This window comes from Patella vulgata, chromosome 5, assembly GCF_932274485.2.
Source record: "Patella vulgata chromosome 5, xgPatVulg1.2, whole genome shotgun sequence".
In the NCBI taxonomy this organism is placed as follows: domain Eukaryota; kingdom Metazoa; phylum Mollusca; class Gastropoda; family Patellidae; genus Patella; species Patella vulgata.
Window position 1 is genome coordinate 44,367,554 of NC_065883.2, and position 18,357 is coordinate 44,385,910.

Below are 18,357 nucleotides of genomic sequence, written 5' to 3' on the forward strand. Positions count from 1 at the left end.
AGGCAGGAAGTGCAGGACTATGTGCTCATGTAGGTGCTCTACTCTACACACTAGTCAAGACCAAAAATGCATGCACATCAAATGAGTGTACATGGGACACACCAAGACCGTTACAAAGAAAACCAAGTCCAAAAAGGATTTACGATATAAACTTTGTGAAGACTGAGAAAGATAAGATTGTTGAAAAGGTGAAGCCATACCCAGGTATCAACAATGCAGGACCACATAAAGATTGCTCATTTTTAGATGACATTTTAAATGGTCTTAAGGATGTGCAACCCCAAGCAGTCATATACCAGATATTGAGGGGTGATGATTTCAAAATAGACTCATGTTTGTCTGCATATCAGCCACCTTTCATGTATGTGGACAGTGTTAATTTGAAATCAGATATGTGTACCGATGTCTTTCAGTCATTCTTGGACAACATTAGTTTGACTTCGGAACTATGCCAAGCATTAGAACGATCGACACGGGGCCAGGGTTCTAATCAAAACTGGCTGAAGGCTAGGACTTGCCTAATAACAGCGTCTGTGATGGGGGAAGTGTGTCGCAGGACTACAGTTGCACCAGACAATTTATTGAAAAAAATTTGTAGTTATACTAATGTCCCAAAATATGTCAAGAGTATTGGATATGGGAATGCAAATGAATCCGTTGCATTGGCCAAGTACATGCAGAGTCATCTGCAGACATGTGATGATGTCATCGTTGAAACTTGTGGCCTTTTAGTAAGTGCAAAATATCCATTTCTAGGTGCTAGTATTGACGGGCTTGTTACTTGCTCTAAGTGTGGCACAGGCCTAGTTGAAATTAAGTGTCCTTATGGGAGTGACAAATCTGATATTCACTGGAGAAATATGCCCCCGATGGACTGTGCTAGGGACAAGAATTTTTTTTGTCAAATATTAAATGGCAAGTTAACATTAAAGGAATCGCACAATTATATGTTTCAAATACAAGGACAAATGGCTGTTTATGAACTGTCTTGGGTAGACTTTGTTGTATATACAAAGAAAGACATTAACGTTGAGCGAATTAGATTTTCCCCAACAACTTGGGAAATGATGTACACTAAACTTAAAAACTTTTATCTTGATAGCATTATTCCAGAATTTTTTTCAAGAAGAGTGCAAAGGGGAAAATCATTATATATGTCTTGAATGATATTAAAAAGAAGAAATACGAACACATTTGTAGTTTTTAATTATTTTCTGGTATTTTATTTTAAGAGTGGGGGGGAGTAAATTTGTGAGTGCAGCACATATAAGAACAATTTGCTCAGATAAGTGAACGTCAGATATGGGAAAGTATGAGTTGAGAATTCTATAGTTTTTTATTTGTTCCATTTTCATCTCAACAACGATTCGAGTCGAGGCAATTCTGTTTGTTTTAAAAAATTAATTTGATGACATTTGACACTTAGTTGACACCCGGGGAGGAACATTTAAACCAACATCTGTGGGTAGCAAATCTTCAATTGTGAAGCCTTTGTCAGCCATTACGACATCTCCTGTTACGAGCCTTGGCAAAAATCCACCATGCTGTGCTATATGACGGTCAGACACGGTTCCACCCCAGAGTCTTGAAATGAATGTCACCATTCCACTTGGTGACACCCCAATTAAAACTTTTAATGTGTTGGAGTGCTTATATTCTGACCATGTCATCCACTGGGCCTTAAGAGATGAAGGTTTCTCCATATAAAATTCTGTGCAGTCCAAGACAATTCGCGTATCAGGGTGCAACGAAAACAGTCTTGGTAAATTAGCCATAATTTGCTCTCTGGTTGGCCATGTTATAAGGGAACGGCAGTGGTCATACAGAAAGTTCAGCCATGTATTCATAATCCTTGATACCGTTGTCTCAGATACACGAAAAATATCTGATAAATGTTCTTGCAATAGTCCTAATCTCAAACGCATACACACCATCAAAAACTCGTCCGCCGGTCGAAGAGAACGTTTCCTACCAGGTTTTCTAACGCCTGGTTCATGGTATGTCTTATCACCCATTGACCTCGCTTCCCCTTCCCAGTAGTTCAATTTATCGGCACCATGTTTTAATAATGTCAAATAAAACATCCAGAATACTTTGAAAGATACAAATCCTGTATAGAATCTGGTTTTGCTATCATTTCCTTCAATGTCCTCAAATGTCATTTTTGGTAGGTCAATCTGGGAGCCAACACTTGTAGAAGAAAAAGAACTACCACACTGTATACCAACCGACACAGTCTTAACATCATTAGTATTTACACAAGCATGTGACGTTACTACCACTGGGGTCTGTGTGCAGATTTTCTTATATAGTGTTTCACACCCCTCGATTGCGTCCGGGTGATTTTCAATCTCGGACAAAACTGTTTCATTAAATACTTTTCTATTAAGTGGGCGACGCGGAGTTTCGACTTTCTTCGGCTTACTGGGAAATATTGATGGTATTGATTCGTCCGTGAAGGATCCGTCAAAATGTTCACTGCAAACGCGTGTGTGGTCATTCACTATCAGGTTAGCTCTCACATTTCTCAAGCGTTGAATCCACAGTCGTTTAATATGACATTTCTTTTCTGACATCGGAAAGCGATGTAAGACAACTTTAGCTCCATTTTCATTGTATGAAGAAGATGTATTACTGCAGCCTGGAATGCAGCAGTACTTTTTCCCCCATTGTATTGCATACAAAACCTGAAATTAAAATTAAAATAAATATTGACTATATGTTGGGGTTTTTTTTGGTTTTTTTTTTTTTAAACAACTCAGGCCATGTATTAAAAAAAAAAATAGCCATGAATGAATTTTCTTATATAGTATACATGATAAACGCATGAAAAATAGATGAAATAGTACTAATTTAAAGAAAAAAACAACGGACACTAACAATAATAAAGAAAAGCGAAATCGAAACTAAGGAATCTGAATCGCCCGATCTCGTAAAATACTTTATTTTCCTTCATTTCACCGTGTTTTTAAGACGAGGAAAATAACGATACGTACTTGTAACTACGGGTTTTATTTGTCTGTTGATCTTTTATCTTCAGTCACGCCTTTCTTTTGTCCTCTCTCGTGTCTTTGTTTACGTTGAATGGCCAGCGGGCGACGAACTCCCCGGAAGTAGAATTCGTATAAACTAAGAGTAGACAACTCACGGCAAACTAGATTGCGGAACCCGCCCATTGGAAGAGGCCCTGCGTCATCATTCGGACGTCTTTGGTGGTGTCTGGTCTCGGAATAACCTGTACCGGCTGCAACCCCATACCTATCCCCTAGCCCACATTGTCAATACCGACGACGAACAAGACCCCGGCAGCCATTGGACAAGCCTTTGCCGATTTCAGTCAACGTCACGGACCCACTACCCATCAACCCCAATGGTTACAGAGTTTAACGAGTTTTGTGGGTGGACATTACTGTTTATTTTTTATCTGCCATTCGAAACGATGCCTGCAATTGTTTTGCATGCGCAGGTCACTTCCGGCCCCCTTAGCAACTGTCACTTCCGGTGATGACGCCACGAATAGCGTCATTTCCTGTGATGACGTCATCACCGGAAATGACGCAAATAACAGGAAATGACGTCTTCCTAACATTCATTTTCGGTGATAGGGGATTTCCTCTGGCGATTCCCTTTTTCTCTCGCCCTTTATCGGGAGTTAAATTTTCTCGCCCCTTCTCGTCTTTTCTCGGGAGTTCCCGCACCCCTTTTCTCGTTCTTTCTCGGGGATTCCCTCCCCTTTCTCGTTTTCTCTCGCTCTTTTACGGGGATTTCCCCCTTTCTCGTTTTTCCTCACCCTTTCTTCGGACTTTTTAATAACATTTTTAATAACATTTTTAATAACATTTTTAATTATAGAACTAAATGAAATGAAATGAAATGCAATGGGCTTTAACGTCCTACTGTTCTGCTACTAATCTAGCTAATGAAGACGGGCATACGCCATACAGTGTGCTTTGAGGGAAATTTGGCCCGGGCAGCGGCGCTACGGCCTACTCTTATATCGAATTCCAACTGCCAAGGGATCGTTTACGTGCACGCCAATATGTACACGGGACCTCGGTTTTTTGTCCCATCCGAACGACTAGACAGCTGTCCTTGTCAGACCCTACGTCCTGCATCACTGACAAGGGAAAACCACGCCGGAAAATCTGGATGAACTTTCTCGGCCAATGCAGAGATCGAACACCCGACCTCCAGGCTAGCGAGCCAGCGTCTTACCCACTTAGCCACGTGATCCCCTAATTATAGAACAATAGAACAAATCAACAATTGAACAAGAACGTATTTACATTTTTGAAAAAGAACAACACGTTTGTCCACCCAAATGATTTAAGGATGGAAAATGATTTTGAGCCCATTGGTTCACCAGCACATCATTTTGCCGGGTATTTTGGGATAGCTTGGTCCAACACCAACCCAAAACAAACAAAAAAATCAATTTTAGCATACAAATCCTACGGGATGACATGTTAGACCACACTAATAGTGAAAAATCTAAATTAACGAGCTTGTAAATAAACACAATAGGCCGTAGTTTGTAAATGGTCTCCTGTTTCTGAAATTAATACATTTCCGGATAGCCGGGCTCATGGTCGAAATAGGCTGCCGTTTTGTGAATTCGTCTCCAATTTCCGAAATTGATACATTTCTGGTTAGCCTCCTTCCAGGAATGGTTGGTGGCTTTGGAATCAAAATACTTTCAAAGCGTTTTACGAATCCGAAATCACCGAAATTTGCTAATGAAAAACTTGACCTACATAACTGTAACTTTTTAAATCTATTTTACAAATTCTTTTTTCTTTAGGTACCTTAAAACATTTACTTTAAATCTGCTATTTCCAATTTTCGAAATTCGAATATTACGACATTGACATCTCACCCCGGAAGTAAAACCAACATGACAACTTCTTGAATATTAGTACGATTTTCATGAAATTAGGAATGTAAGTGAAATGAAATGAAATGAAATGGGGTTTAACGTCCTACTTTTCTGCTGAGGAATGTAAGTAGATCTCGTTGATCCAACTTCAACGATGTTCATAGAAATTATTTAAGTTATCTTCCCTTAGAGAAAATAAGGATAAACATAGGTCAGATTACTGATGCGTACACAAAATATGAAGGCTATTAATAGAACTGGAAGTGCCATCATCTTGAAATGTGAAAAATCACTTAGGCTTTTGTGATATTTTACTTACAGACATGGGAGTTACATTGTCTGAATCCTTGAAGGAATGCCTAAAAAACGTCAATGCACAATTTTAATTTCGGTCAACTGAATGTCACCATTTTGAATTGAATATGAAAAACAGTGAAAAATCCACTGTAATGGACGCAAAAAATAAACATAATAGGCCCTAGTTTAGCGAATTCGTCTCCTATTTCCGAAATGAATACATTTTTGGATATTGTTGACAAAATTAATAACATCTAATATCAAGTAATGCCTGGTTGTTATTACAAATTTCTGACCGATTTAATTCGTAACAAATAACCGCATTTCTTGCCCGGTTGAAATGCTTCTCGTTATCCTTTTTGATATTCTTTATATAACCCATGGCATGTTTCAGCAAATGACCGTGAATATGAACGCTTCCATATCTGCCTGGCAGATCTAGAAAGCTTATTGTTTCTGTTAAGATTATTATTATTATTATTAGAGTTTCACACTGCGTAGCTTGTGTGAAACACTGTTGTTTTTGTTAAGGTTATTCTTCTTATTATTAAGCTTCCATATGTATTACATATGAAAGCTTATTGTTCTGTTAAGATTATTATTTTTTTTGTGTATTTTCTGCAAATCCTATTTCTCAGAATCTATCCATAGGATCTTTCTGAAACTTACGAACGAAGAAATTTACCTACATACCTATAACTCTGTGACTATTAGACCTATTCTACTAATTCTTTTTTCTTTGAGTACCATGAAAAAAATCATTTTTATCTGCAATTTCAGATTTTCGAATTTCGAAAATTCGTCGCTGTGATTTCGAACCGGAAGTTGACACCAACTTGACAACTTCTTAAATAGTTGCACGATTTTAATGAAATTGAAAAATGCGACTTGAAAAATGTCATTAGAAATTTTTTACATTATCTCCCCTTGATGAAATTAGGGATCAAATTTTTCCAAAAAATCGACGAAATATAAGTCAGATTGCCTTGAAAATTTGTTTCTGTACTAGCTACGACACTACTGATTCGTACATAAAAAATAGAGTTTGTAGCCCAAACCGGAAGTCCCACCATCTTGAAATGTGAAATATCGCTAAGGCTTTTTTGATATTTTACTAACAGACAAGGGAATTATATTTTCAGAATCCTTGAAGGGAAGCCCATAAAATGTAGGAATTAAAATTTCGATTTTTGGCAAATAATACACGCCATTTTGAATTGAAAATGAAAAATAGCGAAAAATCCACATTAATAAGCTTGAAAACATACACAATTGGTCGTGGCTTAGAGAATCTGTCCCCTATTACCGAAATTAATAAATTTCAGGATAGCCTCGATCATGAGTACCATGAGTACCAAATTTCAGGATAGCGTGGATCATGGTCGAATGTTTGGTATTTGAATATTTCAAAAATTCGAATTTCACCTTTGATGTTTTCCGTGCTGACAAGGTTTGTTTTCGAGTTTAGCTGGTTTTGACTTCGCGCGTGCGCTACGCTGGAGCCAAAGGTACCATGAGTACCAAATTTCAGGATAGCCTGGATCATGGTCGAATGTTTGGTATTTAAATATTTCAAAAATTCGAATTTCGCCTTTGATGTTTTCCGTGCCGACAAGGTTGTTTTCGAGTTTAGCTGGTTTTGACTTCGCGCATGCGCTACGCTGGAACCAAAGGTACCATGAGTACCAAATTCCGGCGAGGAACTTTTCAGGTTGGTACCTAGGTACCCTTAAAATTTCTAGGTGATACCTGCATTCGTTCAAGTCGTTTGTTCTTGGCACGGCTCCAGGTCAACTGCCGTTCGTCTTTTTTTTCTAAGTCAATTTACGGCTTCTATAAGGGGAAAAAAATGGAATTTGGACACAATACGCCCATTACCACACCGGACTCTTTTCTTTACCCCCATTTTCATCCCATTAAAAAAAAAGAGTTTTAGCAAAAAAAAAACGATTTTCGGAATTTAATATTGGTTTTAATTAATTTTGAAATTGCAAATGCAAAGAGATTTTATTGCCTCTTCCGTATGTGATAGGTATTAGTACTATACACATTATCCTTAAAAGACAATTTTTTAAAATGACCGCAACGATGTTTCGACACTAGAAACCGAAATCGCCTATTTTGACCTATTTTGACTGCTGAGGCATCTTTCCGGTGGTCCAAATCTCTGGAATTTCTAGCAGTTGGCTGCGCCGCGATGATATTTATCACATATTAAAAGGAGAAAATGCTGGGATATCAAGAACAATAAACATTCGATAAAATACGGCAATTTTTTAAGCAAAAAAACTTTAATGGGTGGGGGTGGGTTTCGAATTTATTTTCAACGTTCTCGGAATCCCACACTCTTCTATTTTTAATATGTGATAGCTAGAATCCCAAGGTACATTCAGTGCAAATTTGAAGGCAATCGGATTACCCGAACGTTGCCTGGGCAGTGCAGATCAACCCCGGTCGCGAAAATTTGCTCTTTCTTCAACGCGTATTGTAATAGATCAATACGGGTCCACGATCCACCATCATAAACCAAACCACTCCGAAATGTACCCAAAATCGACCATAATTTTTTTTTGATTTCGCGCATGCGCCAAGCTGGAACCAAAGGTACGATGACTACCAAATTCCGGCGAGGAACTTTTCACGTTGGTACCTAGGTGCATTGAAAAATTCAAGGCCATACCTGCATTCGTTCAGGTCGTTTGTTCTTGACACGGTTCCAGCCGTTCGTTTTTTTCCGATATTTACGGCTTCTGTAAGGGCGAAAAAGTGGAATTTTGCTACGACACCGGCACCGATTGTCCGAAAACCATGCAATTTGGACACAATACGCCCATTACCACCCCGGACTCCTATTTTGATCAGATTTTAAAAAAAAAGGAATATTAGCAAAAAGTTTTAGCAGATTAAAAAAAAGGAGTTTTAGCCAAAAAAAAAAACGATTTTCGGAATTTAAATTTGGTTTTAATTAATTTTGAAATTGCAAATGCAAAGGGATCTTATCGCCTCTTCCGTATGTGATTGCTATTAGTACTATACACATTATCCGTAAAAGACATTTTTTTGACTTTATCATACATTAAATATTATATGCATGCGGTTAATTTTTATACGCCCACATTGAAATGTATATTGTCGTCGCCGCCGTATGGCCGGCTAAAGTTAATATCCGATTACTTTAAATTTATACACAGTGTTAAAGGTCATGACACGAAGAAGCCTATTGATTTTCAGCGATTTCCGATAATTACTGTCAGAATTATGGCCCTTGATCACTTCAAAAAATCTTGTGCACGCTCTAGAGGCTAAATTTAGTATCCGATTGACTTTAAATTTATACACAGTGTTTAAGGGACGAAGAAGCCTATTGATTTTCAGCGCTTTCCGATAAGTAGTCAGAGTTATGGCCCTTGATAACTTCAAAAAAATCTTATGGACGCTCTATAGGCTAAATTCAATATCCGATTGACTTTAAATTTATACACAGTGTTTAAGGTTATGAGATGAAGAAGCCAATTGATTTTCGGCGATTCCGGTTGAATCCTTTGAAAATCACACCTAACTCTAAAACTGAATGCAAGGAACGGGCGTACTCTGTATATAATATATGGTTTTCTAAATATGCCTTGATGGTAGCCACAAGTCGACAATTTTTGTTTTGTATTTTTCTCATCTTGTTCATAAGGTAAATGTAATTTTTCAGATACCCTATAACATTTATACTTATCGTTTCAATAGATTCTAATAACCCCTTTTGCAGTTAATATGAAAGCTTTGATATCTGCTATGCAGATCTAGTTATTATTTTTTTTTTTCCAAATCTTGTCGGATCGAAACGATTTCTTCGGTTTTATTGGGAAAGTGGGTGTGATTTAGATAATAAAGCTATTTTGGGCATTCTGTGACAATGCTAAATGTCTGGTTTTTATTTTAAAAATGCCGTAGTATTAACAATAATCATCGAATTTTAACATATACTATTCAAAAAAAGTAGGGGATATTTGATTTTGGGGGCATAATACTAAAATATGCAAATGACTACGAAAAAAGTCACTATAGAACCTAACAGAAGAAACAATTCCAGTTACATGTGACGCCCAAACGCACCAATAGCTACCGCATGGAATGCAGGTGATGCTTGGGATCATCATGGGGGTCCAACCCAAGATTTGCACGACTCTGACTTTGAATGTTACAGTCATTGTGGCATTGAATTCCAGGGTGGAAACATCAGTTTAATTGTTTTAGTGACCAGAAAACAAATTTTGATATGCGTCGGCTTACTCAAAATGAAAGGTTACGTGCCCTTGGCATGCTACAGATCGGCACAACACAGGCGGTTGTGGCGCGGACGATGAATGTTTCTCAATCTGTCATAAGCAGGCTATGGTCCAGATACCGTGATACACAATCTGTACAGGACAGACCACGCTCAAGTCGACCAAGGGCGACAACTCAAGCCCAGGATCGATTTATCCGTACCTTGGCCTTGAGAAATCGTGTCATCACAGCAAATCAGATCAGCGCTCGTCTTCAAACAGACACTGGTGTGAGAGTGAGTGGCCAGACGATTCGGAATCGACTGCATAGGGGTCACCTTCGCGCCCGACGTCCTCGCGTGATCCCTTGTTTGAGAGATCATCACATTCAGGCAAGACGTCGTTGGTGTAGGGATCGTCAACACTGGGATAATCGACGCTGGAGCAATGTGATGTTTTCAGATGAGTCAAGGTTCACTGTTGATTTTTTGGACAGACGTAGGAGGGTGTGGCGTCGTCGAAACGAGCGCTTCCAAGACGTTAACGTCATCAGACATGATCGATTTGGGGGTGGTTCTGTTATGGTGTGTGGAGGCATCACTGTTGCTGGAAGAACGGCTTTACATGTTGTTGCAGGGCGTGTTACAGGCCAGTACTACCGGGACAACATCTTGGCAGTCCATGTTGTGCCGTTCGCACGACGTCATGGCCGCCGTTTCATCTTCCAGGATGACAACGCAAGATGTCACAGGGCCAGAATCGTTACAGGTTACCTCCAACAACAGAACATCACCACATTACCTTGGCCAGCACTGAGTCCAGACCTCTCCCCCATCGAGCATGTCTGGGACATGCTTGGACAGAGGTTACGTCAACGTCAACAACGTCCTGCCAATGTCCAAGAACTTGCTGCTGCGTTGCAACAGGAATGGGACAATCTGGACCAAAATGACCTTAGACGTCTCATTAGGAGTATGCCACGTCGGATCAATGCTTGTTTGGCAAACAGAGGAGGATTTACCCGTTACTGACTTGGTTGTGATGCTGTGGTAACTTTGCTGTTTGACCCCGGGTATCATTTTACCCTTATAATGGTCAGTCTGTGCCTTACTTAGTCTAACGATCATTTGGAATAAATCGATGAATGTGAACTTCATTTCATTTTGTCATTTGTTTCTTCGTCAGTTTCATTAGGTGACTTTAATAACACTTAAAAATCAAATATCCCCTACTTTTTTTGAATAGTATATTATGCATTTTGACATAGCCGGAGACAAGGCACATAGCTGTGCTACTTTTGATTTTTGATTGTCGACGAATCTTCGTAGATATTAAGCGACAAATTTCGAAAATTTAAAATTTTACAAAAAACTTTTTTATTTATGAATATTTTTATATGGCATTTTAACCAGTTTTGAAGAGTTATTCGATTTGACTAAAATTGTCAACATTTTTTGTGTCTGTAATTTTCCTTGGCCGCCATTGGCTAATTCAGTTTTTCAGTCCTAGATTAATTATTTATTATTCGATTTGCATAAAAGAAAGTTCATATGCTGCATGGTCCAAAATGTCATTTTTTTTGTTACCGGTAAAGATTACTTTCGGCAAAGGAAGTGACGTAAAATCAGCAAAAACTACAATTTTGACAGATTTTGACAGTTCGGTACAACTATTTGAAAGCAAATATCATTTTTTTCAAATCTGATTTAACTGAAAGGGTGCGCCCTGTAAAGGCGCACAAAACATCGGGCTCAGTTTTTTTAATTTCGATTTCGTTTTCGGGTCATTTAGATTAAAAGGCGAAAAAAGGTGTATAAATAAGCTATTTATAACCCATCCACCGTCTTCATATTTCAAAATATTTCATCGTAACTTTCATAACCTCGTAGCAATAACCCATACAAAGAGAATGTATCTCAAAATTAGTGTGTAATATCATCAGTTGTCGAGAAATAGGCAATTTTGCATGAGTCACATTTCGTGCTATTTCGCCTGTACAAGAATCAATTATTATTCAATTTTCAATTTTCTTTCACCATTTGATGACGAATGCCACGTTTAACTATATTAAACCATTTTAACACCTTTACTGTCACCGGAAGTGACGTCATTTGGGCAAAAAACTGAATTTTAGCCTTCAAAAGCGATATTTTTTTCAAATGAGTCGTATATGTTATTTGTTTAAAAGTATGATATTTGATTTCAATCAACAAATAGAATGAACCTATACGACCATACAGATACCACAAAATGGGTTCTAACTTGTAAGGTTTCAGAGAAATAGATGATTTTCTACTAATCACTTTTCAAGGTTTTTGGTCTATAACAGTGTCAATTATTATTCGATTTTCATAAACTTTTCACCATGTGATGTCTTATGCCATTTCTGATTTCCTAAAACTAATTTTACATTTTCATTCTCACCGGAAGTAATGTCATTTTAGCAAAAACTGTATTTTTAGCCTTCAAAACAAATATTTTTTGAAGTGAGTTATATTTAGTATTCGTTTAACATTATGATATTTCATTCCAATGGAAATATAGATTGGATACATACGATCATAAATATGTCAAAAAATAGCTTTAGCATCTTCTCTTGCAAAGAAATAACCAATTTCGTCAGGATCACTTTTTAAGACTTTTCGCATTTTTATTACAGTTTATGGGTTCTAAATTAATTATTTATTGCCTAATTTGTTTAAAACAACAGCTCATATACTTCTTGGTGCAAATTCTCAATTTGTTTCTACCTATAAAGTTTTCTGTCGGCACCGGAAGTGACGTAATTTTGCCTAAAATTTAAATTTTGACGGGTCGGGAGGTCTTTTCTTAAGGAAAAATCTTAATTTCTACAAATCTTATCAATGAAGATGAATGCTCCTACTACAGACGCAAAATATGTCGGGCTTAGTTTTTTGGGGTTTTTTTATATCGGTTTTGTATTTGCGCCATTTTGATTTAAGGTTGAAAAAAGGGAGTAAAAATCAGCTATTGACAACCTATTCATCGTCTTCATATTTTAAATTATTTCTATGCAACTTTCATAATTTTGTAGCATTAATACATACGAGGACAGTCCCAGCTAACAAAATTTAGTTTTCCGAACGTTTTCAAAACATTATTTTTTCGTTATTTAACGTTCGTTGTGTATGTTTGGGGCACGTGACCCAGGAAAGTTTTGTTGTCGTAACGTAAACGTTTTTACAAACGTTACAGGATACCTTTACTGAACATTAATGTTAACGTATTGAAAACGTTAACGTTAACGTTTTGAAATATTAATTATTATCGTTATTTCACGTTAGTTTTGAATGTTCATCTGACGTAAGCCAGGAAAGTTTTGTTGTCAAAAGGCCAACGTTTTTTACAAACGTAACAGGATAAGTTAACTGAACATTAATGTTAACGTTTTGAAAACATTAGTTATTCTGTTATTTCACGTTCATTATGAATGTTTGGGCAAGTGACCCAGGAAAGTTTTGTTGTCGTAACGTAAACGTTTTTACAAACGTTACAGGATACTTTTAATGACCATTAATGTTAACGTATTTAAAACGTTAACGTTAACGTTTTGAAAACATTAGTTATTATGGTTATTTCAGGTTAGTTTTGAATTTTCATCTCACGTAAGCCAGGAAAGTTTTGTTGTCAAAAGGCCAACGTTTTTTACAAAAGTTACTGGAAAAGTTAACTGAAATATTAATGTTAACGTTTTGAAAACATTAGTTATTCTGTTATTTCACGTTCGTTGTGAATGTTTGTGGCACGTGACCCAGGAAAGTTTTGTTGTCGTAACATTAATGTTTTTAAAAACGTTACAGGATACCTTTACTGAACATTAATGTTAACGTATTGAAAACGTTAACGTTAACGTTTTGAAAACATTAGTTATTATGGTTATTTCACGTTAGTTTTGAATGTTCATCAGACGTAAGCCAGGAAAGTTTTGTTGTCGTAAAGCCAACGTTTTTACAAACGTAACAGGATAAGTTAACTGAACATTAATGTTAACGTTTTGAAAACATTAGTTATTATGGTTATTTCACGTTAGTTTTGAATGTTCATCTGACGTAAGCCAGGAAGTCTTGTTGTCGTCAGTTCCACCTTATTTACAAATGTTACAGGATACGTTAAGCAGACGTCACTTTTAACGTTTGTAGCACGAATTCAAATAGTCTGTCTATTCAAAATCGTTACTAGAAAATGTTCCTGAAACGTTCCCGGAACACAAAGGTTCGCTTGACGTGAACCAGGAAAGTTTTTTTGTCGTTCTCCCAACTTTCTAAAAGAACGTTATAAAATATACTCGTGGCACGGATTAAAAATGTTTTCATAAAATGATCCCAGGACATTATCTAAACCTTTATTTCGGTTCGCTTTATGTTATGGGGAAGGTACCAGTAACGTCTACAGCATGTATTACACTTCACCTATTTAACGTTCCGGATAACGTCAAGCATGTGTTAAATTATCCTAACCTAAACGTTACAGATAACCTCTGGAGACTGTGTTAAATCCCTCCGTTGTAAGGTTTCAGATAACGTCTATAGCATGTGTTTTATTTCCCTCCTTGAACGTAAACGTTCCCTATAACGTCTAAAGCATGTGTTAATTTCTAACCTCAATACGTTACATATAACGTCTACAGCATTTGTGAAATTCCTCTCGGTAAACGTTCCCGATAACGTCTACAGCATGCGTGAAATCCCCCTCCATAAACGTTCTCGATAACGTCTATAGCATGCATTAAATCCCCCCCCCCCAACATTACCGATAACGTCACTATAGTAGCACGTCTTTCAATTCTACCCCTGAAACGTTCTCTATAACGTCTATAGCATACATTAAATTATTCCCCCTAAACGTTACAGATAACGTGTAACTCGAGTATAACCTGTAATATCATTTCTTCAAAGGTCAACTTAATTCTATCATCAAAAATATGAATATTAACCAGAAATTTTTTTAAAATAAATTTAATAAGTAATGATAACAATAAATTAAAAAGTATAGGCCTAAATCAATATCAAAGAAATCATACATCAATATCACAGAAACATTTAATAATCCTACAGTAATCAGAATCACAGAATCAGTATATAATCATATAGTAACACAGAATCAGTATATTATCATACAGTATCAGTGCATCACAGCATCTTGTATAATCCTACAGTATCACAGATTCAGTATACATGTATAATCATGCAGAATCAGTATTATAATTATGCAGTATCAGTATTATAATCATATAGTATCAGTATTATAATCACATAGTATCACAATCTCACAGAATCAGTATATTATCATAAAGTATAACAGAATCAGTACATTATCATACAGTATCAGTATACAATCATAAAGTATCACAGAATCAATATATTATCATACAGTATCACAGTATCGGTATATAATCACAAAGTTTCGCAGAATCCATATATTATCATACGGTATCACAGTATCGGTATATAATCACAAAGTTTCACAGAATCGGTATATTATCATAGTATCTCTCTAATCACTATCTTATCATACAGTACCACAGTATAAGTGTATTATCATATTTTATCACAAAATTTTATTATACTCATACAGTATCACAGACATTGGAATCACAAAATCATTATATAATCATACAGTATCACAGTAATCAGAACCGAAATGAAATGAAATGGGGTTTAACGTCCTACTGTTCTGCTGCTAACCTGGGCTAATGAAGGCGGGCATACGCCATACAGTGTGCTATGAGGGAAATTTTGCCCGGACAGCGGCACTACGGCCTACTCTTATATCGAATTCCAACTGCCAAGGGATCTTTTACGTGCACGCCAATGTGTACACGGGACCTCGGTTTTTCGTCCCATCCGAACGACTAGACAGCTTTCCTTGTCAGCCCCTCCGTCCTGCATCACTGACAAGGGAGAACCACGCCGGAAAATCTGGATGAATTTTCTCGGCCAATGCAGGGATCGAACACCCGACCTCCAGGCTAGCGAGCTAGCGTCTTACCCACTTAGCCACGTGATCCCCCGTAATCAGAACCACAGAATCAGTATATAATCAACTAGTATCACAGAATCAGTACATGTAATCAGCATATAGTATCAAAGAAGCAGTATATAATCATCATATAGTACCACAGAACCAGTATATAATCATGCAGTATCAAAGTAATCAGAATCACAAAATCTGTATACAATCTTATATTACAGTATCAGAACTATTCAGAAGCACAAAATCAGTATATATTATTATCATACAGTATCACAGAATCAGTTTACATATTGTCATACAGTATCACAGAATCAGCATATAATCATGCAGTATCAAAGAATCAGTATATAATTATGACTCATCACTATTATTTGTATCTTGTAAGGTAAATCTTCTGTAATTATAAAACAAGTCAAAATGAGGCAAGTTAGCTTTGGCATGAAATGTCTATACAAATATCCAGTAAACTAATGAGTGAATGACAGTACATAATATGGTTGTGCTTATTGTGTCCAAAATATAACCTTCTTCATTTTCCCAATTCGGAGCAGAACAGTAGGACATTAAACCCCATAACATTTCATGTCATTTCCAAAATACCAATCATCCCCCGAAATATCATATCAAAACTATTCCAATATGTTTACAACCAGTGTCTCAACTGGCACTGCTTTGAAGAAAGTATTTGTAACAAATGCAAGTATAGACAGCAGTGGGCAAATTTTGAAATCTATATTTATAATAATAATTTTTGAAATATTTATACATAAATAAAACTTTGCATTATATTGTAAATTCAACAGGTAGACATCATTTAATCACAATTTTCCCAAAATATTACTAATCAAATTCAACAGGGAGACATCATTTAATCGCAATTTTCCCAAAATATTGCTAATAAAACCGGAAATTCCTAATCAATTGCCTAAATTTACCTCATTTGATCGGCATTTCTGCAAATCGTGTTCGAAAAAATAATGAGAACCATGGCCGCAATAACATTTGAATATGTGTTATAAATTTTTATAATTCCTAATAAATGCTTTGGATACTTCTCAGCTAAGATTTTCGCAAGTCTGTTTAGATCTCCTCATCGTAGATAAGACAAATCTTTGGACTAGAGTCACACTTAAGTTTTGGACTTATGATTTTCTCTGGCCCAATGAAGTTTCACAAATATTGGAATTTTACAGACTGATGGACTGACTTTTATGGCAACAATATTCTCTCAAATTGAAAATATGAAAAAGTTGATTACCTGAGCATATTTGAGGGTATCTCCAATGTAATCATTGAATTCTTTAATAGTACTGTTTATATGTAATTTTCTACAGGCTTCTGAAATCAAATTTAAGATTAGTTAAACATGTGTTAAGTGTTTTAGGGTGCATGATAAATATAAACTTAATCAGATAATGATTTTGTTGACAATCAATAGGCCAATAACCTAAAACGCGATTTTTCGCACAATCAGGGGCTATAATCCCAGAAGTCACAATCCGATATGCACTAATAACTAAAGGAACCAAGATTATTGGTATAGAAACATATAAAGATTTATCAAAATCAGATAAAAATTGTAACATACTTTTATACTATTTGTGTACAAGGAGCAGCCATTTTGTCGGGCAGTTTCGGTCTGATTTTCACGAAATTGCGACCTACATGTAGAGGCACCACAAGCTAAAAACATGTTTTTTTTTGTACAATCAGGGGACGGGTCATAACCAAATGGAACCAATATTTTGGGGTTATATACACATACATTTCATGTTTGATCAAAATCGGATAAAAAAATACTTTTACACAATTTGCATACACCGAGACAGTGTCCATTTCGGCAGGTAGTATATCAGTCCGATTTTCAAGAAATTTGAATGGAACTACCATTAGGATGTAAAGGTGATATAATATATTTAAATGTTTTTTTTTTAAAATTGAATACAAAAGTGATTTTTCGAACAATCAGGAAGATGCAATACGATATGCGCAAGCAAGGAACCAAGATCTTTGAGTTATGCAGGACAACCTTTGGGTTATGACGAATATTACACAGTGAAAGTAAATCAGTTTATATATATATATACGTCCATATTACATTTACACGTGCTTTTTTAATCAATTTCAACCATTTTAAGGTTTCAAAGCACAGATTTACCTCCTTTAAAACTTGTTTATTGTTGTGTTTTTTTTCCATTTTAATTAAGTTAATTTTTGCACGAGGGAAATTCTGACCGAACAGCGACGCTATAGTATTCTCTTATATCTAATCCTAACAGAAGTTCTTTTACGTGCACGCCAATGTGCACACGGGACATCTTTGGTTTGATTTTCACAAAATTCAAACTCAACTGTAATTGGGTGTAAGGGTGATATGTTTAAACAATTTATGCAGTAGGACAAAAATTGTGATCTCTAGAGGTACCACAAGCTAAAAATGGTAATATGTTTGAACGATATTTGAAGTCCTATAAAATTGTGACCTTTAGAGAGACCACAAGCTAAAAACAAGATTTTCCATTCACCCAGTGGTAAATATCCAGGTAATCCACACTGCCTTGCTTAATTATCGCAAGGAACCAAGATCTTTTCGTTTTAAACATAAATAATTTTCAGTTTCCTTTGTTACATGAGGTGATAAACTACATATTAATCACCAAAACAATACTAATTTTTTTTTACCATCTATGTTCCAAACTTGGTCCAGAAGTATGATAACAAGCCATTGATGAGGCTGATGTCCTCCACCGAAATCCCAAAATAAATAGAGGACACATATTGATTAATCGCACATTTTTCAAAAGTATCAAGCAATCAAACTGATTATCAACTATACACTAAGTTTCATCACTCTATATCAGACACAATCAAAGTTATCTTGTCCCAAAGCATCGACCAATGAAATTGCTTAGCTTTGCTTAGCTTTAGCTTGAA

At 36.3% G+C, this 18,357-nt stretch overlaps 1 protein-coding gene across 1 annotated transcript in view; it reads left to right on the top strand.

Annotated features, from left to right (window-relative positions):
• Window positions 1-227: 227 nt before the first annotated feature.
• Window positions 228-18,357, top strand: part of LOC126821476 (uncharacterized) — a 40,465-nt gene continuing 22,335 nt past the window's right edge. Inside the window, exon 1 of the mRNA XM_050549922.2 lies at window positions 228-1,069. Within this exon, the coding sequence (XP_050405879.2) occupies window positions 360-1,069 (710 nt within the window). The 5' untranslated portion in view covers window positions 228-359. The remainder of the gene's footprint in view (window positions 1,070-18,357) is intronic.